This window comes from Protomyctophum parallelum (genome assembly GCF_964188405.1).
Source record: "Protomyctophum parallelum genome assembly, chromosome: 16".
NCBI classification, from domain to species: Eukaryota; Metazoa; Chordata; class Actinopteri; order Myctophiformes; family Myctophidae; genus Protomyctophum; species Protomyctophum parallelum.
Window position 1 is genome coordinate 14439264 of NC_139711.1, and position 24718 is coordinate 14463981.

Below are 24718 nucleotides of genomic sequence, written 5' to 3' on the forward strand. Positions count from 1 at the left end.
TTCTATCTAAGGGGCTAGGGCAAGTGCTACGGGCCATGATGGAGTCTGAAAAGGTGGGTTTTCAGACTACGGCGGAAGATTGGGAGTGATACTGCAGTTCTGATTGTAATGGGAAGTGCATACCATAGTTTTGGAGCCAGAAGGGAGAAGAGTTTGGGACGTGTGGAGCGTTGTCCCAGTGTTTTTAGTGACAGTACTTTCAGCTTCCCCGCGTTGGCTGATCTGAGTGTGCGGGAGGGTTTGTGTCGTATCTGGACAAATAATTCTATACTATATCATGCTATAATCAACTACATTCTGTGCTAAGTAAAATGTTGGAGTCTGTATGTCTGCAAAGCTGAAGGCAATCACGCATAGTCAAGTACCTTGGCTGGTCAGGTGTGATAGGAAGTTAACATACTATTGTTTCAACGAAGAGGCCACTCTGTATGCATTTCTATGCCACTGTTGATATGTTAAAGTTTAAAACCCCTCCCAGAAACCCCTCTGTCTGTAAATACAATGTTAAGTTAGTCTTGGGTGGCAGGCTGACGCACGGTCAGTCTGCTGTGGGCTCCGCGGCTCACTCAGGGGCGCGGAAAACTGAGGTGTCTTTTCTCTTCTGAAGAAACAAAAACCAGCGTGCAGCAGATGTGGGAAAAACCAGGTCAGGATACAAATGAAGTGAGTTTAAAGCAGACGTCTTTATTTGCAGTCAAAAGAGCGATCCACCGTCAAGACAAAGGCACAAAGGGAAAAAAACGTCCTCTGGGGAACTCTGGATAAAAACACACAGCAACTCGTGTAGCCAAAAGTGAGCAACCGGATCCAGCAGAGCCTCGATCAACCCACAAACCTGTCCTTGTATTTGTAACTAGGCCCCTCCTCCTCCCGGACATACGGAGCTCTTTCCGGTTGGAGAGAGGCGGGACCTAGGACAAAGGGACCGGATCCTGTTTTAACTAGAGCCCTAATTTTTAGACGATAAACCGATATAATGAATACCTAGTTTAAAACTTAACAAGACTTAAATGTAAACTGTGAACAGACTCTTATGAACATGGTTAATCATAACTAAAAGTATATGAAAAGGGGAGACAGACTTAAAGTTAGGAAATGTTTAACGGAACTATAAAATAAAACTGAACATTCTCTTTTAAGAAGTAAATTAGCGAAACACTATAATCTTGTAGCACATTCTAAATGAATACAAGTTGCACTCACTATTAACAGTTACAACAATAGCGTCTATATCTTTCTATAGTGACAGATTGTAAAAGTCATTCTTAGGGAAAATGTGGCACAGTTACTCAGTGAAAGTCATTGACAGAGCGTACCCAAACGGTCACCTGGAAAATTCCAACCTCTCACTCCAGGGGAGCGAGCTTCAAACAGTTAGAACAATAGCTTCGGATTCAGGTGTGAAGTGTAAACTCAAAGTAGTTTGATGAGACATTCTAGTGACTTAATAGTACTTTTGGTTCATGGAATTATACGACATTTGTACGTCTCTAATTGTTATGATGAATTGAACATGGTGGGCTCTATTGTAAACAAGTGTAATACTTTATGGTGTCAGTTAACAGTTTTGTATTGTTGTGCTTGAAATGTACTGTAATTCTCCAATCTGTTAATAAATCTGTCAATCAAACACTGAATTAAACACACATAGCCTCATGCCTTTTTGGAAATGTAGACCGATATGTTTGATGCAATTGCGTTTGATTATTCCACAATTTAAAAATGTAATACAAATAATTGGCATGCAGATTCTTCTATAATTCAGTCTACATTTCACAAAAGGAAATGCATTCATATAAATCAGTCTAGCAACAGGAATACAACCTGACATATCCCCTACATCTTTTCCAGAAAATTGAACCCTGCATGCAAGCATGCAAGTCGCACATACGAGCATTCTTTAATCATAGTTATCTACGCTCTACAAATCAGTAATATGCCTACATTAGTCGATGAAGCTTCCATTCAAATGTTTTTCTCCCCCTATCTTTCTAGCCAAGAGCTAGTTCTCTCTCTTTCACTATACTGTATACTGTAGAGATTTCCCATCCAGTATTTATGCAGAGGAAATGGAGCTTTGTCTCCGTGTGTGTGTGTGTGTGTGTGGAGGGGGGGGGGGGGTAATGGCGAGTCGGCGACCACAAAGCGCTCCCCTGAAACTGGGTTACTTGAACATGCTTCCACCTTAAATGTATGTGAATTATTCATACACTACAATGAACATAATGCAATCTGTAAGGCTAATGGCAATTGGAAAACGAAATCTCAAGTCGACACGTTTTAAAACAAATGTCTAACGGCGTGCCCCATTTGCTGCAGGCATCATGGAGAGATACATCCTTCCCCTGAGACAAAAACAAAAAAGGCAAATAAATGAAGACAGTTCATTTCTTTATTGAGTTACAAAAGCATTGTTTCCTTCCGAGACACTTTGACTAGAAAACTTTTTCTTTTCACAAGTCTTTTTAGCGATCTTGTTTTTTGCTTAGTCTTTTGTTTTAACCTAGTAATAAACTCCCCCCCCCCCCCATCAGGTTTTTGTTGTTGTTGTTACTGTTTCCAAGTTCAGAAACATGTTTCAACAGTAATGTTTAAAGAGAGAAATGAGGTCTCTGGTGAAAAAAGTGTGTCACTTAGGAAAAATAAATATAAATCAAACGCTTTAAAATTATGATTTTGTCTAGAAATGTTTTTTTTTGTTATGTCCAATTATAGACCGGTTTGAAAGGGTTTAAAATACATTACTGCAGATTATTCATTTTCTGTTTTCATATTTTTTTTGGTCTTTTTACCCCCTTCAAAGTCTGCAACACGTCGCGAAACTCTGCAGCGCTGCGTATCCATTATACAAACATGGCGTTTTTCTTTACAAATCAGATATGGCATATAAAAGACTTATCCAAAGGTAAACCCTCCGCTGAAGAGCATTGTGCTGAGCCTTTCATTAATACAACAGCAAAAAAAGGAAAACCACAACCGCAAAAACGAAGGAATAAGGTACAAGATGTGATGTGTCCCCAACCAATTTAGGTAGGCCTACTATACAGTGAGGCATTATGGGAAGAACATACAATTCCACCAGGGGAGGAAAGAAGAGCCTGTTATAATGTACATAATAGGGGTGGGGTACGGTATCATTTCAGTGAACGAAAACAAAAGCCTGGAGTCCGAGGCCATCGAATCACTTTCCAAGCAAGTCACGTGCGGCATGCGCCACCAGAAGCTGCCTCGAGCCCCGTGAGGTTCACCCTAGAGAGGCGATAGCGGAGCGGTGTGACCCGGCCACACATATCGACGCGCCGCCATCAGACTTGCATACAGATCATGTGGGAATCAGAAATGTTGATATGAAACGGAATCATGGTTCATAAACACTGACATTCAACATGTCCTTGTTTTGATGAAATGTAAAACATCAACATTTGTATTGTGACTGGTGACTGGATCACTCCAAACACAATGTCAAAATGAAAAGAAACGCTATTGGATAACTCAGAAGAGGACAAATTCATTAAATATTCATATGTCTTCCCCTGTCATCCTAGGAAAAGAAGAATAATAATATTGCATCCTGTGACATCTCACTACTTACTCCCTCCCAGAGTATGTCACCCTAATCTATTTACCTGACACGAGCTGAAAGACAGAGTTCTTAGGGAAAATTTGGCATTATGCAATGATTGCTGTGAACGTAGTTCCAATACTCACAGTTCATAGATTATGAGATTAAAGATACTTTAGGGCTGGGAAATATAGGAACAGAGGTCATGATAGCCAGGAGACGTTATTGCTAAATATGACCAACAATATATTATGTTTACAGCACTGTAGATACAGCATGGAACTACAACATTTAGGGGTGAATTCACAAAAGGATTGTGCGCTTTTTGCAGCTCTGAAACTTTATGGTGTGTAATGCTGGCATATAATTTGTACAGTGCCTTTTGGGAATAGAATTTAAAGACAGGGCAAAAAGTTTAAAGTAATGCACATTTAATGGTGCTCTCAGTGGCCGCAATCAGTTCTTTGTGAATCCACACCTCACTTTCAGATGGCATTCTAATTGTGGGTTTCAGAAATATGACTTTTGTGTTATGATAAATCAACACTACAAACTAGTGTTGATTTATCATAACACAATATTAAAACACCTCATGACACCGTTACAAGGATGTAAGAATGATTGATATTGCCCAGCCCAGAGTGGTTGTAAATGTGTCCATCACACTTGGCCCGCATTTAAATCATGCTTCTTGAGCCAGCTAGCAACATGGAAATGAGGCGTATACTTTCCATTGACAAGTCTCACACAATCTGCAGGGGGGATATGCCACTAGCGAGTGAAAGTATAGCTATGCTGCATTTTGCATCATTAAAGCCATATACTTAAAAGACATCACAGTATAGGATGGACAGACTTATAGAAAAAGTGCTGTGAGAACAGTTCTAGGAAGTTCTGATCATGGTTATTATAGTTAACTAAAACTAACTTAATTAGAATAAAATTGGTCAAAACCAATGTATAATGAAAAATCCAAAACCATTATAACCTTGGTTCTGATGTTGTAGTTGAGAAGGTGTTGCAAACAGTGGATTTATGACCGTCAGAGAACTAAATACAGTGTTAGGTCACTCAGAACTGCACGTACTGTAGCCACAGATGAATGTATGGATACATCACGTTGCTTCCCTCGTCTCTCTTCATATTGAATACAGGTCACGGTCAATATTGAAGATCAGACTGAAATGATAGTCTCGTCGTGGTCAGTAAACTGTCAGTATCTCAAGATGTCTACTGAACCGAAATGGCTAATGTGTGCGTGTATGTGTGGTGTGTGCGTTCGCTCGCACACAATGTACAATGTGATCTACAAAAAGACAAGGCATGGTGTGTAAAATGGTGACGTAGCAGCGATGTATATGTCGTATAGGCTAGTTAATCTCAGATTTAAACAGGGGTTAACCCTGTATCAAGGACAAATTATATCAACAGACCTTTTGACGAAGCTCTTTGCGCAAAATCCCCACAATGTAAACTGTACACAACACCATAACGACTGGATGAGTGATTTCAGAGCATGGCGTCCTCTGGAAACAGTCAAAACGAGGAGGCTCTCTCAACACAATGTAAAAATCCTCGTTAGTGACTGTAAAAGCGTTTCATTTGACTTCCTCTATTGAAGAACGAAGGTCACACCATGCAGCCCTCAGATAACGCGTAGGTGGGTAAAGTAAATCAGCGGTGCAGGTGAGAACGTTGCACGCGTATAGGCGTGAAATCGACAATTCCGTATACAACGGCACAGCGAGCATACGTTTGTTCTTCTACCTTTTCGCCCATTGTTTTTTTTATCGTCTCAACATGAATGTACATCGGGGGAAAAAAGCCAAAAACCTCCTTATTGCAGCACATCTTCCTTTTCCTTCCTGGTCCTCCTTATTTTGCGTATTTATTTTTGAAACCTCTTGGTTGGTGGAAAAAACCTAAATGGAAACAACATAAAACATGGAAGTGTGTTGTTGGTCGACAATATTCAGCGAATAGTCCGAGAGTGCATTTTGGCAGTATAAGGAACGGGTCGGTTTTCTTTTTTTGTAGTTTTTTTTTTTTGGGGGGGGGGGGGGGGGGGGGGGGCAGAGATCCACAGCCAGGGGGAATAGATGCGGTGGTGGTGGGGCAGAGAGCGTTGGAGGGGGTCAAACCGGGGCAGCCATGTTTGTAATGTCAAAGAAACCCCCCCCCCCGCCACAGCCCAGCCACACACTCACACAGTCTGATGGCTGGTGGTGATCACATGCCAGAGGCGCCCAGTCCCATGTTGCTGCTGGAGGTGTGGCTCATACAGGAGGGCAGAGTCTGGACGCTCTGGGGGAAGTCGTGGGCGAGGATGCGTCCGTTCTCTCCACCCCCTCCTCCTCCGTCGATGCCGCTCACCATCCTCGTCAGCGTGGAGCAACGCAGGGCGTCGTTGATGGATTGCTGTTGGACGCGGGAAAGCATGCGCGCGCACACGCACACACACAGCATCACGTTAGGGTTCATGTTATGTATGCTTTGACTGTCGGCTAGATCTGAACCAAAGACATGCGTTTATGTTTATCCCCATAGGAGCAGGGAAGACTAATGCACCGATTAGGGTTAGGAGTAAACGGAGTATGCTTTGTATCGCCCGCGGGGCTCTCTGTTGTACGAGAACACAGATGTCAGCATCAAATGTATGTTTCAGCGTCTCCTCCGGTCTAATAGCCTCTTATTAAATGAATAGATGAGCACCAGCAGCTGTAATGACGCCATGCACCTCAACGTGTTGCTGTTAGGAATTGGCGTGAGTTATGAAAGCCTAATGTGTCACTTGCCAATAAGAACTGGAAGAGCCCGGAAGATCAGTTCTTGTTGGCAAGCGCCGCCGCCGTACGATGAGAGTATTATAAACTAAGCTTAAGAGTCACAGGGCATTGGCTTTCATTGTCTTCATGTAGCTCTGGGCGCCACTCTCTGGCATGGGACGACATACATCAACATCCACATTTGGTAACAAGCGGAGCAGAGCAGGAGTGTGTGTGTGTGTGTGTGTGGGGGGGGGGGGGGGGGGGGAGCGAGCGAGCGTCACTCAACGGTTGTATTGCTTCATTCTTCAGTTTATTACAGCGGAAGCCAGTGGGCCCCGAAATTGGAGCTAATGATGCAATTTGTGTCTCTCGTTCGGTGTGTGTGCGTGGCACGTATGTGTGTTGCGGTGTATTTCCCGGTCCGCCTACGTCTCATTTCTATAACGGATTACATTTCAGCAAAGACAGCTTGATTCAGTCCAACCGGTTTGGACTGCGTGGGGGACCGGAGATTTATGGAGCTCTCTAATTGGATCTGCTCTGTTGTTGCTTTAAACCCAAACAGAAGAAAGACGAGACTGGACTAATAAGGTACCATCTCATAAGCATATGGATCAGGTGTCTCATTAAAAACTCACAGAGAAGATCAGTCCTCGTCTCATGTTTGCTTTGTGCATAAAGAGCATTTCATCATGTCTCTGATTCAGGAAGTAGTCCAGCATTAGAAGAATAATGTTATTTGTCACATGTTATAGGACGTTTGATTTCTAAAATGTTGTCTGTTAAGTATTTAATACTACTACTACTACTAATACTACTACTAATACTAATAATAATAATAATAATAATAGATTAATAGCACTTTTCTAAGTACTCAAAGTCTTATTACACGAGGGTAAGTGCAAATCAATTTTAAGTGTGTATGCCGTAATTTTTTTCCACCCTAAAACATGGTCATCAGGTCTTATTGTTATATAAGGAGGTATAATTTTTTCAAAAAAAGTGTACAGTATTTGTTAAAGTGTTGTTTTTATGTGGGCACGCCCACCAGTTAATTAAGTATGCTTGGTTTGCCTGGTGATGGGTGGTTATCCACCTGAACTGAAGCCGCACCCACAGCTGTAGTTGTATGATAAAGGGGGAGGGGTTAGGGGAGGGGCTGATATTGTGATGACACTGTATTACTGTTTATTTCATTGTCAAGGGTTCAGCCTCCAGGAAGAAACCCTAAATACAAAGTTAATACACCATTGCATAAAAAAAAGACTCCAGGGTGTTTAATGAAGTACTGTCACCTCATAGACACATGAAAAACTGGAAAAATACAAAAATTGTGGCACTCCCTCTTTAACAAAATATTACGTTATTGAAAGCTCAGATCAGGTCCAGCAGAAGCAACATTAGAAACGCTTTCCCCTTTTTAACTTTGAGTGCCTGGATCTTTTAGAAAGTAGTTGAGATTAAAGTAGTTGAGATTAAAGTAGTTGAGATTAAAGTAGTTGAGATTAAAGCAGAGATGAAACATGGAATCTATGGGATACAGATACTGTATACAATGTACAACTACTATGGGACCTACGTTGCAAGACAGTCAGCGACAGTAGCATAGGGAGAAGATTAGAGATTAGCAGAGGAAGGAGATATGTACCACTTTGATCAAAATGTCCTTTCTACCTTGTACAACGTTGTACAATTGCATTTTTACCCGTGTTGTACAAATGTAAAAGTGTGCATGTATTGTCTATAGTTCATGTGTAAATGTGTGCATTTATGTTTGTGTGTGTGCTCCTATAGGCATTCTTAAGTGTGCATGCTGAATCCTTACACACAGAATAGTGAAAACAGGCAAAAGGGACATTTTTAGTGTTACGGATAATTTGATCAAAGAAGGCCACGGAGCTGCAGAGGGAGAGAAGTACAGCCCACTGAGCATTTTTCAGGCTATTTGACATCTAAAATAAGTCTAAATGGCTGTCTAAAAATGGGTTATAACTGGTCTAAAATTAAAGGTTTTTAGCGGTCTAGGCTTACTGTATATTAGACGTTTCAACAGATGTACCTGAACACATTTTAGGAGCAGTTATAGCCCGGTTTTAGACGGTCGTCTAATAGCCGACTATTGCTCAGTGGGAGGAGAGAGTTTGCACTGTGGTGGAAGCTGTGAGTGGTCACGGTTAGATGGGCAGGGGTGAGGAGGATGTCATCATCGTCATCATCATCAATATCATCATCATCATCATCATCATCATCATCATACCGGCGTTTCCTACCCCGTGGCCGGGCTCTGCCCCTCTTATATCTTAACCGCGTTGTTGGCGTACAGGCCGTAGCTCTGCAGCTCAGTGTAGGGGGCACTAGTAGCGTCGCCACTGTCTAAGGCCGAGCAGTGAAACGCCTGAGCGGCGACTGAGGCGGCGGCGGCCCGCGCGGTCGACACCTTCATTCGGTGAGACTCGGTCCTGGACTTGTAGCAGAACTCCACCAGCGCCACCAGCATGGCCAGGCCCAGGCCCCCGATCAGGATGTAGAACACCCCCGCCACATTGCTCAGGCTCAGAGCGCTGGTCTTGTCCTGTGTGTGGGGAGGAGCAGGGGGGAGGAGTTGAGGACACAGATAGTAGTCGCTACACACCGACAGACACAGTATACAGTACATATGATAGGGCCCCATTTTCATATTAGCCCTTATCCCCAAACTTCTTTGCCTTTTTTTTATTTTGTTTTAGCATTTACTAGATTTAGATTTTCGATCTACAAGCTCACAACGTGTTAATGTAGATCAGCTATTTGAAGTATGTTTAAGTTTTTCCAAATAGATTAAAAAAAAGGCAAAGACGTTTAGGGATAAGCGTATGGCACTGGAGAAAATAGGGCCCATACCGTATGTCTCAGTAAATGTGGGACAAATGGGAAATGATTTGCCCCTAATTATGCTTATTATAAGGATTAAGGGCTTATTTCACAGCGATATATTAGACTCCTCTCTGACTGATTAGTGTCATGACATTTCCCAAAACAGTATAATCGATTACCAATGATGTCTGTCGAGCAATACTGCCTTACAAAGCTAAAGTGCAGTAACTAAACAAATAAAATTGGCTGGTATTGGGTTTAAAAGTGTTTCAACTGGTCAGCCAAATAAGATATCGGCAAATAAGTGATATTACACTAATTGTATATTATGTTCTTGAGGTAATTGTTTATCCACCCAAAATCACGAACGTTAACCTACTGCATAACCTGCTTTCCACGCTATTTAATCCATGTTTACTTAGCCGTTTTTTAAGAATTAAAAATAAATAGCGGATTTGTCTCGGACCTGGCGACGAGGCCGTCGCGTTATGATGACGAAACCGGAAATCGACCCGTGCTTTGGGGTGCAAGAGCTTCTGGGAAAATGAGTTCAATGCAAGTGAAAGGTAGTTTCAACTGGACTACAGCAGCTCTCACTGCTTCTTGTTGTTCCGGATCGCGACAGTGGCACATTGTTCGGTTCGACAACAAGCCATGGAACTATTTTCAGGGGGATTCTCATGAATCAAAGGGGCAAATACTTAATAAACAATCCCGGCAGCCTTTGAATCTAAAGCCCTCAAGGTGTTAATTTGACCTTTGGGATATGAGTTGGTGTGTCCAAAAACGTAGTTGCTGTACTTTGGCTTTGTAGGGCAGAATAGCTCTGCCATGTCAGTGCGTTGAGGGAATACAACAGTACTTCCTGTGAATATACTCGCTGGGCAGTGGTCACACAGACAAAGGACACTTTCTCTCCCAAACGTTATTGTTTAAAGGAGAATTCCATACTAGAAGGCTTTCTTACCTTTATTTGTAGTTGTTACGTCCCCACCAAAGAGGTCCAGGTGTTATTTGTTGCAAAAGTGCATTATTGGCTATTTCCCCTACCATAAGCCCTCAATGGGGGTTGGGTTTTTGTGCTAATTAGCTTATTTCCATCAAACTAAGTAGTAAAGTGTGCCGCTTGGGATACTATTTACATTATGATTTTTGAGCGATGGAAATAAGCGAATTAGCACAACACCCCAATGCCCCATTCAATTCAATGCAATTCATCGAGGGCTTATGGTAGGGGAAATAGCCAATAATGCGCTTTTGCACAAAATAACACCTGGACCTCTTTGGTGGGGACATAACAACTACAAATAAAGGGAAGAAAGCCTTCTAGTATGGAATTCTCCTTTAAGTTTAGTTTAGTTTGCGATGCACACAGAACTAGCTGTCTGAGTCAAAGAATAGACCCTGACCTACAATGGGGTGTCGTGTAACCCCAGTAAACCTATACATTTACCACTTTTCCACATTTACCGTTACATACTTCACCAAAGGACACGACTGGTTTTTGAAATGCTGTAAGTTCTATTAAACACATACTGATTGGTGCCCACGGCCACAGGACAGTACATTAAGTAATGGACACACAACATACACCAAACAAATACATCCAAAGTGTTACAACTAAACGATGTGTTGACAATACCCCCAATAATAAATATAAGTAATTAGTTTAAACTCCAATATTACTATTCTCAAATGATGTTAATATAACTGATCAAATTTAAAACACGTATACTGTATGTGCCAAATATTTTTGTAATGGTAAACAAACCACATATACAGTATGTGTGAGGGGGAGTCATACAGTACAGTACTGATAAAATATGCTGAGCTCAAAAAGAGTCAAAATGCATTTGACGCATGCATTCATGCATACTGTACATAAAGCCTTAGATCAGTTAGTTTACATTTCAGTGGCCTGGAGATTTTAATCCTTATCATAACTGCATTTACTTACATTAAGGTCTATATTTACATTCTGTAATGGGACCGTTAAAGATTAAATTTAAATCCTTCCACCTATCCGAGTCCTGTGGAAGGGCATATTTGAGCATATTTTCAAATGTTCGTCAGTCTGAAATGGTCAGGGAATAATCTCTTTATCAATTGGAGAGATTAAAGCCACATTATAAACAGTATTTCACATTGGTAGCATATAACCTTTTACCACTTCTGCTTGCCTACAGCAGGGGTTGTCAACGTTTTTGGCTGGGGACCCCCGGAAATGCTTTGGCCATGTCTCGCGACATTCTTTTTTCTAATTATTTGATCTGCACAAAACATTGTGTTTATTGTGATGATTTGTCACGATCCGACTTGGCTTTGGCGCAACAGTCTTTAAATAAATACTTTTTGAAAAGTCTATGAGGAAAATGAACAGGAATCTTTTTCCTGGGTTCTTGTAGGGACTGCGACGCTCTATTCTCAATGTCAATGTGTAATATTAGATTATTATCAAATTAAATACTAAACGGATGGTTATAGTAACAAAGGCTGCCTTGGTCAGCTCTTGGATGTCACAAAAAAACAGCTGTGTTTTGCCAAAGTGAAATACTGCCTTAAAGCATTTGTGACCAAATACTGCTAATGGATATAAGGTCGGGGGACTTGACATGACTTAAAAGGCCTGCTGGCTGACTGACAGGGCTTGGCATCCAGACATGCACACAGTCCAATTTACACTGAAGAGACTTGGGAGAGGAACATTACAGAGGCCAAAGGTCACAGCTCAACGTGTTCCTATTAAGGCTTCGTCTGCTTCTCTCCACACTGAGCTCTCCTGACACGTCTGCAGACAAAACCTCTCTCTGCTCATAACGTATAATCCTTTCATAGCGATTTACTTTATAGAGCCATTGATCCGGGGCAGCGCTATGCTTCAAGACATTAGGCTTTAGACAACTTGCTTGATAACTCGAGTGCAAGTGAATCACTGCATATTCCATAAACCCATCCAACTCGTTATGCATTATTTATACGGGAAAGGCACGGCCCTGATCGCAATGACCGACAAATTGCTAACGCTTAAACAGTCGTCAGTGTGAAGAGGCAGAGAGAGAGCCGAGCCGTTTATTGAGCTGCAGGGAGTGATACAGTGTACGGGGCCTGGAATAGGAATTTGATGCCGGTCTCGGGTCAGATCAGGGATGAGCTTTGGATAGGGGGGGGGGGGGGTTCAAGTGTGCTGTGAGGTGACAGGACTGGTTTGGAGACTGACCTTTCTTGCGGCGTCCTTGCTGCCACACTCCCCTTTATCGTACCACCATTTGTTTTTCAGTTTGTCTAAGATGGCCTGCTCATTGAGTTTCAACACCGCTAGGTTTACTGGGATTCTTCCAACCGTAAGGAAATAACATAAATAACATAATCATACCATGTTATTTTATGTTATTCGTTCAGAAACAGCAGCAAACACACATACACGTTAATGCTTGATTATTGGAAAAACTGACACACACACACACACACACACACACACACACACACACACACACACACACACACACACACACACACACACACACACACACACACACACACACACACACACACACACACACACACACACACACACACACACACACACACACAAAGCATTTACATGTTAGAGACATCAGTCAAAGTGATATGCATTAATACTCCATCTATCTTAGTTATCTTTCTCCCTATAAGGCAGTAGATGTGTATTACTATATCACTTTGGGTAACCGGCACACTGCTTTACCCTCCATTACCCGTTACACCGCAAATCGAGGTATACACGGCCAAATTAATTACGTCCGATTAAATATTACAAAGCCGTTAAACATAATGCATGGATGCACGCGGCACTCAAATATCACTGCATACACGAGAGACTCGACTGTTTCAAATCCAGGCTCTGGCTCCATTGAGACCAGAGTCATTTGTGTCTAAAGCAGAGGCGATTTACTCCCTCTGCCCTTTCTTAAGTGGAGCCAATATAAAGCAGAATGATTCCTCGATGGGGGCATCCCCGTGGCTGTTTCTCCTCCCCATAGAGGTACAGTGGAGGTGGGTTGGCAGAGAGGTGGTCACAGTGTGGGCTGCCGGTTACCCTCCCCACTGTGGCGGGCGTTACCCGCTGGTTTAGTCAAACTGGCTCTGACCTTGGAATCCCCTCCCCCGCTGCCGCACTCTCCCTTGTCGTACCACCACTTGTTTTTCAATTTGTCCAAGAGTCCCTGCTCGTTGAGTTTTAACACTGCCAGGTTAACAGGGTTTCTTGAGAAAATGATAATAAAACCATTAGGGAAAAGAACACTCTATAGGTGGGACACATTAGTGAATTAGTGAGATTGGTTTTACGGAGGTGGTGGTGATCATGACAACTGCTATGGAGCAGGGACGTGGCTACATGTCTGATATTATGTAAGTTGCATATCTGTAATGGATTGGAATGCTGGGCGGCCATATTGGAGTCAGGTTTTACCAAGCAGGGGGCCCTCAGAGGGAGGCAGATCAGGCATGTGAAGATGCTTTAGATAGGCTACAGAAGTCAGTCTGTGTGGGTGGGTAATCTCCTTTCAGTTGTCACTAGCGTCCACGTTGCTACGGAAACCTCCCCTTTCAATATTCACACCGCACGACTGCCCAGGGGTTTGTGATGTTCATTTACACAAACCTATCAGCGTTCCCAAATGCACTGAACAACGTTCCCAAATGCACTGAACAACGTTCCCAAATGCACTGAACAACTGAAAGGAAACACCACATCCAATACATCTCCACCACGGTTGTCTGTCTCCCTCTTACTCTCTCTTGCTCCATGTCTCTCTCTCTCTCTCTCTCTCTCTCTCTCTCTCTCCATTAAGTGTGTGTGTTTTCCGAAGCTGACCAGCTGTGGAGAAGCGCTATCTAGACAGATTATAATAAACTGATAGCTAGTAATTTTAAAATTGGTACTTTTTTTTGTTGCTATATCAGTTACCAATGTCATAATTGGATGGGGGATATTCTGTCTTCCTCTACAGGTAATGCAGACAACCTTTTTTTTCAGCCGGTAAAACCTTGGAATTCTTTCTCACACTTCAAAATTGAAAGAAAGAAAGAAATCATGGTGTGTGTGGCCATGAATAGTCCAGGAACCTGCTGGTTAAATGATTGTTGGTTAGTTGGTTGGAGGCTAATGGATGTCGGGTGGGATGTGTAGGAGGGATGGATGCATGCATGGGACTGGCATGGCATTACTGCATAGTACACATGTCAAACAGTATAGTCATGAGAGAAACTGCGTTTCAAAGACATTGTTAATACAGCCTGTGAATTGAATAGGCTACATTTACATCGACTGAGCACGGTTTCTTTTCAATCTGCCAGGTTCAATTAGACGAGCACTGAAATATCAATGAAATCCAATCTAGACTGGCGTTATGTGATCTTTAAAACGCCGCTTGGCAGAGCAGGTATGATTGAACCTGGCCTTTTTGTATTCACAGGACATTCACTATAGCGCCTGATTCTGAGTGGATGACAGAAGCAGTTAGTCTGTCCCTCTGACAACGAAGAAAAATACAAAAGCCCTACATTTCGGTTCGTTTTAATAAATGTCCATTATCTGCTAATGAAACTCCAACTTCCTTGACAGTATCAGACGTCTGTGTGTGTGTGAATGCCCAGGGTCAGGGTGGCAGCGGCTGAATGCCACACACTGCTCTGCTGGTAATTAACACCATAGCAGACAGATAATATCTTCAGCACTTGTCCACTGCTGGACTGACTGTACGCCCCAGCCCACTGAGAGTACGTTGCAGGGGATTCGATTAATTTCACCCCTTGTCTTATCACTAATACAGTGTCGAGTTGCTGTATGGAATCTAATTTGTGGTTAAAATGTAAATCGAGAGCCCCTGGGCCCCGAGTGAAGCTTTAGGTGCCAAAGGAGTCTGTCCATTTCAACCTCTGCCCGTCCACCAAATATGGACCCCGAGATGAATCCTTAGTGAATTTGAATGAAGTCTCCCCTTATGGCTGCTTTCATCAAATTGAATGAGGCTTATCAGAAACAGATTAAAATGCTTCAGATGCCCCGAAAGAAGATGTGTTTTACTTGCATAATGGATGAGAGATTCCGTGCGTGCGTGCGTGCGTGCGTGCGCCAAGTCTGAACCAACTTGTTTGTATGAAGGTGTGAGTTTGCGGGCCTCCTTGAGAAGCTTCAGAGCAGATCAAATCCTTCTTTGGGCTTTGAGGAAGGCTAAAGGCTCAGGATGTAATGAAAAGGGCGTCGCTGAAGGAGGTGGCCATCATCTCGTAGTCGTCCCCCCCCCCCCCACCCCCCCAACACACACACACACACACACACACACAAGATGCTCTACAGCAGTGGTTCCCAAACGTTTCAGCTCAAGATCCAAACAAGAAATTAGACGTTTTTGCAGAGGACCCAAACTAGTGGAAACAGCAGATCTACAAGCTCACAACGTGGCACGAAGCGCCACGTTGTGAGCTTGTAGATCTGCTATTTTCACTACTTCTTATTTATTTATGGAATTTCTTCAATTTCTTCATGAATTGAATTCATCAACAATTTAGCGTTTTGGGAGAATATTTTTGGTTTTGAAATAAGAATAATTCAAAAGAAAATGTAGGAAACAAAACATGTAGGGACCCCCCCAAAAAACATTCCACGACCCACAAATGGGTCCCGACCCAGCGTTTGGGAAACAGTGCTCTACAGACACGTGCACAAGTCAATTTGGGGTCATTATGACATTATGGAAAAGATGCGTATGAGACACACCTGCTATGAGGTTAAAAGAAAATTCTCGTGTGAGACATTTTTCGAGGACATACATCCAACACATGACGACGTGAAGCAAAATGTGCCAGGTGTTGCAATTAACAGCCTCTCGCCAAACAGCATGAGATGAATGCGCAACGTGGTCAAGTGAAATATATTCATCATGCAACGGGCTTCGATTAAAAGCATGTGCACAAACATCCTCCGCATACAGACGCTTACCTGAGCGCAGAGCCCTTGGGGGTGGCGATGCCATAACCCTTAGAGTCCAGGTTCCCTCCCACCTTCATGGTGTCGCAGGGCTTCCGCTGCTCGATGTACTCGTTCATGGTGGACTCCAGCAGGTACGCGTACTTCCCCTTGGACTTCCTGACCCTCATCACCCCCTCGTCCGTCGTCTTGACAAACACGGACGGGTCCGCGGACTTCATGTAGGACCACATCTTCTCAAACACGGCTATCTTGGAGCGCTGGAAGGACGCGCGCACAGCACAGCGCGGGGGGCGAGAGTGAGTGAAAGAGAGATCAACAGACAATCGGACCGACAGGCAGAAAGAGAGAGAGAGAGAAATCACAGACGGAGAGAAATCACAGAGGTATAAGTGCATTCTCCAAGCTGGTTTTCAGAAATTATTGTTGAGCTTGAGCTAAAAAGTTTGGGAACCACTGCTGCTATATGGAATGACCTGGTCGGGGGGGGGGGGGGGGGGTCGAACCCCCGACCTCCCAGTCTTAGGGCGGACCAAGCCCGCAGCAAGGCCTGCCAGCGTTGAAGCTGCGAGACGTAGTGGTGAAAGCTGGAACTGCAGGCGGGCCTCCTGCATTTATAACAAGGAAACCCTGTGTAGCTGGGTTTAACATTGAGCGCTCGGTTTGCAGTTCCGCATTTGACCACCAAAAAGTGGTGGTCAAATGCGGAAGTAGAGCGTTCTTCAGTGTGCTTCAAAACACCACTGAGCAACTTCCATTGGAATGAATAGTGGGGGGGCGGGGCTGTCGTTCCGGTCCTCCCTCTATCCTTTTATAACTCGGGCGGACACTCTAACAGCATAATTATGCTGCGTGCATATCTCTTTTCACCAGCTGATGATCTCCATCAGGTCCTCACCCTGAAGAATTCTTTGGTGGATCCAGCGTCCAGCGTTCCGTATGCTATCTCAGTCTGCTTGGCCAGGTCCTCGGCGCTCTCTATGGGAGACACCATCCTCTCCACTGTCAGGAAGGCAGCCAGGTTGGCTGTGTAGGATGAGATGATGATGAGGGTGAAGAACCACCACACGCCACCCACGATACGCCCAGAGAGAGACCTGTACAGGTAGAGAGACGAGTTCAGGTTGTTATAGAGAAATACAACAAATAAGGCCATCACAATACTATAACAGAAATGCATGGATGTTTGTTGTTTCTGTTTACCCATTTTACCCATGCTGGGCCGGAACCCCTTTTCGTGTTAGCTTTATGTTATGCTTTAGCTATTGAAAAATAGCAGATCTACAAGCTCATAGCGGGCCACGGAGTGGCACGCTACGAGCTTAATGACTGACATAGAAACATAGCTTTTTCAGAAAACTGTCAGGATGTAGAAGACATTTTTAGAATCTGATCTCAGGTCAAAATGGGTTAAGTGTGCACCATTGCTAGGCATGTGCCATGCATACAGCACAGAACATTGCCAGTGACAGTGTGCATGGTGTCACACTGTCACAATAAGAACATTGATAGTGACAGTGACGTGGTGTCACACTGTCACAATAAGAACATTGATAGTGACAGTGACGTGGTGTCACACTGTCACAATAAGAACATTGACAGTGACAGTGACGTGGTGTCACACTGTCACAATAAGAACATTGATAGTGATGTGGTGTCACACTGTCACAATAAGAACATTGACAGTGACAGTGATGTGGTGTCACACTGTCACAATAAGAACATTGACAGTGACAGTGATGTGGTGTCACACTGTCACAATAAGAACATTGACAGTGACGTGGTGTCACACTGTCACAGTAAGAACATTGACAGTGACAGTGTGCATGGTGTCACACTGTCACAGTAAGAACATTGACAGTGACAGTGTGCATGGTGTCACACTGTCACAGTAAGAACATTGACAGTGATGTGGTGTCACACTGTCACAGTAAGAACATTGACAGTGACAGTGATGTGGTGTCACACTGTCACAATAAGAGCATTGACAGTGACAGTGTGCATGGTGTCACACTGTCACAGTAAGCACATTTTAAAGCTACAATCTATGTCCGTTGCCTCCCTCTCCTGTCTGTAAATAACTGTCACAAATAACAATACTGAAAATAGATATTGTCATCCAGTCCTACCCGACAGCAGGTTAGAAATGTATCAATGGAAGCAGTGACGGCGGTAGGGGGTGCTTTGGGCCAAATATTCATGGAATAAATAAAATATACAGTATGAAAGACAGAATTGACTTACTTTTATATAAATCATTACTATAAAATCATACTTTTTATTTTTGGAATGATGGATAATACTGAAATAATCCATAACCTTTATTTGCTATGGGGGCGAGCCTTCCGGTTACCGTAGCCTTTCATTCGTTCTCCGTCACGTACGCATTGCAAATCTCCAATCAACAGAGCTTCCGCCTTAGTTCATAGTTCACATTAACCTGGCTGTGTTGACTGAATTTTCGGAGGGAACTTTGTAGAGCCGGCTACCTACCTAACCAAAACATTATAGCTTCTATAGTGCCACGTTTGGTTTAAGCCCAGTGTGAATTTAATAATGGACCGTTTTATTGTAATTGGTAAAAAACGACGTCTGAGAACAGATTCAGTGGACGACTCGGCTGACGGTGGTGAAACAGCGGCCGCCGCCGCTCCCAATCCGCCGGTTCCACCACCACAGAGCAGCAGCAGTATTGGCGGAGGAAGAAGAGAATCGAGAGGAGAATGAAAACATGGAGGAGGAGGACGACATTCATGATGTGAATAATGTGGTGTTTGAGGACACAGACTCGTCGGGTGATGAAGAAGAGGAGGTAAACTTAGCCCTGCCGTCTTCTGCAGCAGATCCAGGGTCAGAGAGCGAACATGGACAGCCTGAAAATGAAGCCACTCAGGCCAGGGGAGCAGATTCTGTCATGGGCATGGTGCAACCAGCTGACAAGCCTGCTACTGGCAAGAAGACACCACCTAGCCCTATGGAGTTAAGCCAGGATCCAGCTTCTGTCATGGGTATGGTGCAACCAGCTAACCAGCCTGCTACGGGCAAGAAGACACCACCTGGCCCTATGGATTTAAGCCAGGATCCAGCGGAGGGGCCGAGGCGTCCTCAATTAAGGTCTTATCCTAATAGGAAGTTTGGATCTCAATCAAGGGCGTTTAAAAGCTGTTCGTTCTGGGTCTATTCTGTGTCAGGTAATGCTGCGTTCTGCTTTGCATGCTTCTGCTTTGCATGACATGTTTTTCAGCCTGGAGGTCATATTGAAAATACCTTTACGGATGTGGGGTGTCGCAATTGGAGAAAAGGCACCATGGAAGTTCTGCCCATAAAAAAGCAATGGAGGCGTGGAGTGAATCTAAGTTGAGAGACAAAAGTGGGTCACGGATTCTAACTCAGCTTGATGCTGGACATTCCAAGGTGATGATAGCAGAAAATAGGCAGTAATTGAGACACTGCGTTATACAGCTTGTCAAGCAATTGGTCAAAGGGGATCCAGTAAGGCTGGTTCTGGTCAGCACACATCCGGAGCAGCGGAGACACATCGTTGGCCAATTGGCCTCTCACTATTTGCCTCTGATAAGAAGAGGTGAAATAATTCACTTGTTTGGAAATACCACGTGAGTGACGAGATAAAAGAGGCAGAGCACTTCGCTTTAATGGTTGATGAAACCAAGGATATAGATAGATAGATAGATAGAGTTTTTATTTAAGTGTCCTACATCATAAGATGCCCAGCCCGCACGGGCTTACAAGACACTCACAAAATTGTACATATATAATAATACATATACACAAATAGGCAGTTACTCATGGATACATCGTTCTCCAACGTAACTGCCATGCCTTCTCTATGAATTTTCCAAAAACAAAAACTTCATTACTGAACAACCAATTTAACATAAAACACTCAGACATCCAAAACAGATCTGGGTTCTTATCCTGAATTTTTTCAAATAAAACAGTTCTTAAATCATGGTATAGTGGACAGTAGAAAACAAAATGAAACTCATCCTCTACAACTCCCAGGTCACAAAGAGCACACAGTCGCTGCTCCTCAGAAACGCCAGTATATCTGCCAACCTCAACTGCCAGAGGCAAAGCACCAGATCTTAAAACAGTTTCCGTGCCGGGAATGGATTACTCCAGGTTAATGTCGCTGCCATAAAAGACTTACGCGACTTTTGTTTTATGTGTTTAATCCGCCGTAATGTAAACAAAAAAAAGAAAATTCTTTTTCGCCGCTTAGGAAGAGAGGAGGTGCATTTCGTGTTGACAATGAACCGGAAATCGTCACATGCTGTGAGCTGCTAGGGCTTCTGGGAAATTGAGGCCAATGCAAACGCATTGGGTTCAACGCCTCATGGAGGCGGGTCCTGTGCTGCCTCTTCTCGGTGTAGCAAGATGGCGGGTGGTTCGATCGTTCATAACAAACGGGGGGAGCTATTTTCGCTCGATTTTCGCGGATTAAAAGCCCAAATAATTCAGCGTGTGCTCTAAAGGTAATACAACAATCTCGGCAGTGAAGGGGGGTTGATTAAAATGCGGGTTAATCGTAAAAAACAGTCAAACTGTTAATTGGGCACAGAAGGACCTCTGTCCTCTTTTTAAATTAAATGCAACATAAGGTTCAGTCATGTAATCCTCTTTAAATTGAATATAACTTCTCAATTTCGCCTTCTTCACAATGTCCACCCTCCATTTCTGCTGATGTAACACTGACAGTTTATATTTGACTGTATTAATGTTACATTGAAGGTTATTTAAAAAATATGGGTTTAAGTCAGAAATTGAGAAAATTGAGGAGACCTCTCTTATCCATGGATGATTACATCTCTTATTCCAATTAAATATAATTTTTGTAAGCCTCTCTTCTGGCAGTTGGATAAGGCGATTCCATAACCTGATCATCTCACATCTCTGCTTTGTCAGGCAGCTTTCCCAACCTGTGTCACCTTCAATGGCCAACTTAGTGGTATACTTATGCACCCCGAGAAAACACCTCAACGCTCTACTCTGAATGTTTTTACATTCGGTAGCCTCCTCAAAGCCCCACACACCTGCTGCATAAAACAGAATGGAAGAGACCATGGCGTCATAGAGCTTGGTAAATGTAGCAAAACCTAAATCAGGGCAAAATTTCATTTTACTTAATATGGCACCTAATGCTCTACCTGCTGAGTCAGCCAATACATTCTTTCCCTCAGAGAAACTCATATATTCATGAAAAACAAAACCTAAGTATTTGTATGAGGGGGAATAAGTCAAAGATATTGACCCGAACATAAAACTGTGGTTACTTTGCTGTACAGCCTTCCTTCTGAAGTGTATAATCTGAGTTTTCTCTCTGTTAATCGAAAGTCTCCATTTACTGCACCATAGACATGCAATATTCAGCATTTTTTGTAAATTTGACTCATTTTCAGCCATCAGAGCAATATCATCAGCATATAAAAGAATACTCAAATTAATGTTTTCCATTGTTATACCCAAATTGGCCTGCTTAATTTCCTGGGCTAAATCGTTTACAAAAAGGGCAAACAAAGTGGGGGAGAGCACATCACCTTGCTTCACACCAAATGGTGTGGGGAACCAACCAGTTCTGAGATCATTTAACTGGAGGCAAGCGACTGGGGCTTTGTATAAAGCTTTGATGGCATTATAAAATGTACCACTAATACCAGAGGAAAGTAACTTATATTCTAACAGGTCTCTGTTGATCCAATCAAAGGCTTTTTTAAAGTCAATAAAACAGACAAATGTGTTTTTACCCTCCTCTAATCTAGCTCTTACTATAGATGATATAACAAAAATATGGTCAATACAAGCCCTGTTTTTTCTGAAGCCGTTTTGTTCATCCACCAACATGTTACTATGCTCCAGGTAATCAGTAAGTCTTTTATTTAAAACACTGGAATAAAGCTTATAGACTGTACTGAGCAGACTGATGCCTCTATAATTTAGAGGCACTCTAGGATATAAGTGAAAAGGAGCAGATCTGTTGTTTTGCGTTACTTAAAAAATAAACGACATTTCTGAAGAGTTCCTTGATTTCGTTGTTGCAGAAAGCTTGGATGCAAACTGTTTACTCGGGTCCATTAAAGATACACTGGCCAAGTGGAACATCGATAAAAACGCATGCATCGCCCAGTGCTACGATGGTGCATCAGTAATGTCGGGATGCAGTAATGGTGTGCAAGAAAGGTTTCGTCGGGACGTGCCACAGGCTATTTACAGTACATTCATTGCTTTGCCCACAGGTTAAATATAGTGTTGGTTGACTGTGTGCATAAAGTAAAACCAGTGGCAGAATTTCACTTGTGCAGATACAGATACAATTTGTTTTCTGGATCTGTAGTTCACAATCAGTTTGTCGGCAAGCAGCGACAACTGGAGCCCACCAAACCAGTGGTGGAACTGAAAAGATTATCAGACACGAGATGGGCCTGTCAGTCTGCAATAAAAAAAAAACTATGCCTGCTATCATAGCGACTTTGGCAGACGTGCGCGGCCAGTCAAATCCTCACAGATCAGCAGAAGCAAGGGCACTCACTGGAGTGATTGACGGAGAGTTTGTTTTGCATGTCACTATGCTAGAACACATCTTCAGCCTCACAAAAAGGCTAAACGACCACCTACAAGCCACTAATTTGGAGCTGGCATCTGCCGATGATTTGGTCTGTACCCTTATCATCGGCCTAAGCGAGATACGCAGTGGTGAATCATGGAATGCAATCTGGGAGCGTGCCGATGGAATCGACCCCCGGTGAGAACAAGGGCACCCCCCTCCGCCACCTTCAGGAGTTTGTCGTGGACAGCCACGCAGCGACAAGAGAGCACGGTGAAACCTCAGATCACTATCGACAGCACTGTTACTACCCTGTAATCGACCGATTGTTGAGTGAATTAAAAACACGTTTTTCTTCACAAAGCAGTGACATTCTGAAAGGAGCAACAGCCCTCGACCCCAAACACAAAACATTCATGGATAAAGAGTCCCTCTGGCCAATGGCTAAACATTATGGCATTACTGAAGAAAAGCCCTCTGCTGAACTGCACAGAGGAAAAAGACCAATTGAAAAGAAAAGAAGAAATGGAGAGGTCATTAACAGCACAAAAGATGTGCTGTTCGTGAGCATCGCTTGTGAGAGGAGTTTATCCTGCCTCCGCAGGCTAAAGACCTACTTGAGGAACAAAAGTGGAGGAGATGCCCGAACCAGCAACCTGGGAGTACTGGCCATCATTTCCAGCAAAACAAAAAAACTGGATGTTGAAGAAGTGATTGAGCGCTTTGCAGCCAACCACAGCAACAGGCGGATCGTTCTTCTGTAACTGGTGAGTACAACACAAACAGTCTGTTCATATGCTAATGTTTGGCCGCCGTGCCTCACTGTGCGAGTATAGACTGTACGCCTACTTGTGTATATTCCTGTCTCCATGGCAACATAATTGATGAGATCACGTATAGTAGTAGCCTATTTGTAGTAGTATTCGATTCTAGCCTAGTTTTGATCACAGTATTTTGTATTAATCCACTTATGCGGTGTCCACGTTTACATTATATGGTGGTAACCACTTTTTTCCGTGTGTGTGTGTGTGTGTGTGTCCATTTACACTCTGCAGATCTCTCAAACTGTGGTCTGTGTGTATGCTGTGCCGTCACTGTGCCCCGAAGAGCCCAAGGAATGTACAATTAGGCAAAGTTCATTATAATTGATTAATTGGAGGAAGGTGTTGCAGAATAGTTTAGAGTTCTCGGAAGAGAAGAGAAACAATGGCTGCTTAATTGTTTATTTTGTCTGAAGGACAATTAAAGTGCACACCTGTTTGCCTCCGTCAGCCTGTAACATTAATAGAACTCAACCTTATTTTCTGTCTCGACCTGAATCATTCTATTTGGAAATTAGCCGGTGACGGTGTCACAATAATGATTTGCATTGTTGTGTCACACTTATTACGTGTATTTACGTTATGTGACCTATAAACTAGGACCATTGAATCATTTGAATGTCATTTGTCGTAGTATATATATATTATTCATTGTTTTTGCCAAAAACCAGTAGCCCCTGCTAAAAGAAAAACAGCCCCCCCATAGCTCCCCTATGCACAAATGTCTGGAGCCGTCGCTGAATGGAAGAGATCACCTCCGCCTCCGCAGATGTACGATAGCTTTAAATCCCTGTGTATCGACCATTATTGCCAAGTATCGGTATTCACACTTCCATGAATGCTGTGCCCAATGTCTGTTGTAGATGTTATAAAAAATACATACGTAAATAAATATTAACAAATGGATAAGTAACTCAAGCCTGGGAAAACGTTGATTTTCATTAAAGACATTCCCTAAATAAGTAAATGATTTCCACCACTACACTACCAGTGACCTACATTCCATGACATCCTATCCACACACTTCATTCCACCAGGCTTGGAGAGCTTAGCCCAATGTGCTGAGACAAGATAACCAGCACCACAAAGACCCATTCACCTCAACCATGCCAAATTAATCTCACTTTAAGAAAGTTGCCAATATGTTATAAGGAACAACAGCCATTAATTGCAGGAGATTAA

At 43.1% G+C, this 24718-nt stretch overlaps 1 protein-coding gene across 1 annotated transcript in view; it reads right to left on the minus strand.

Annotated features, from left to right (window-relative positions):
* Positions 1 to 5791: 5791 nt before the first annotated feature.
* Positions 5792 to 24718, minus strand: part of LOC310873904 (glutamate receptor 1-like) — a gene marked incomplete at both ends in the record, with an annotated part of 100096 nt that continues 81169 nt past the window's right edge. Inside the window, 5 exons of the mRNA XM_083786481.1 lie at positions 5792 to 5980; positions 8768 to 8902; positions 13311 to 13425; positions 16166 to 16413; positions 17052 to 17250. Of these exons, the coding sequence (XP_083642607.1) occupies positions 5792 to 5980; positions 8768 to 8902; positions 13311 to 13425; positions 16166 to 16413; positions 17052 to 17250 (886 nt within the window). The remainder of the gene's footprint in view (positions 5981 to 8767; positions 8903 to 13310; positions 13426 to 16165; positions 16414 to 17051; positions 17251 to 24718) is intronic.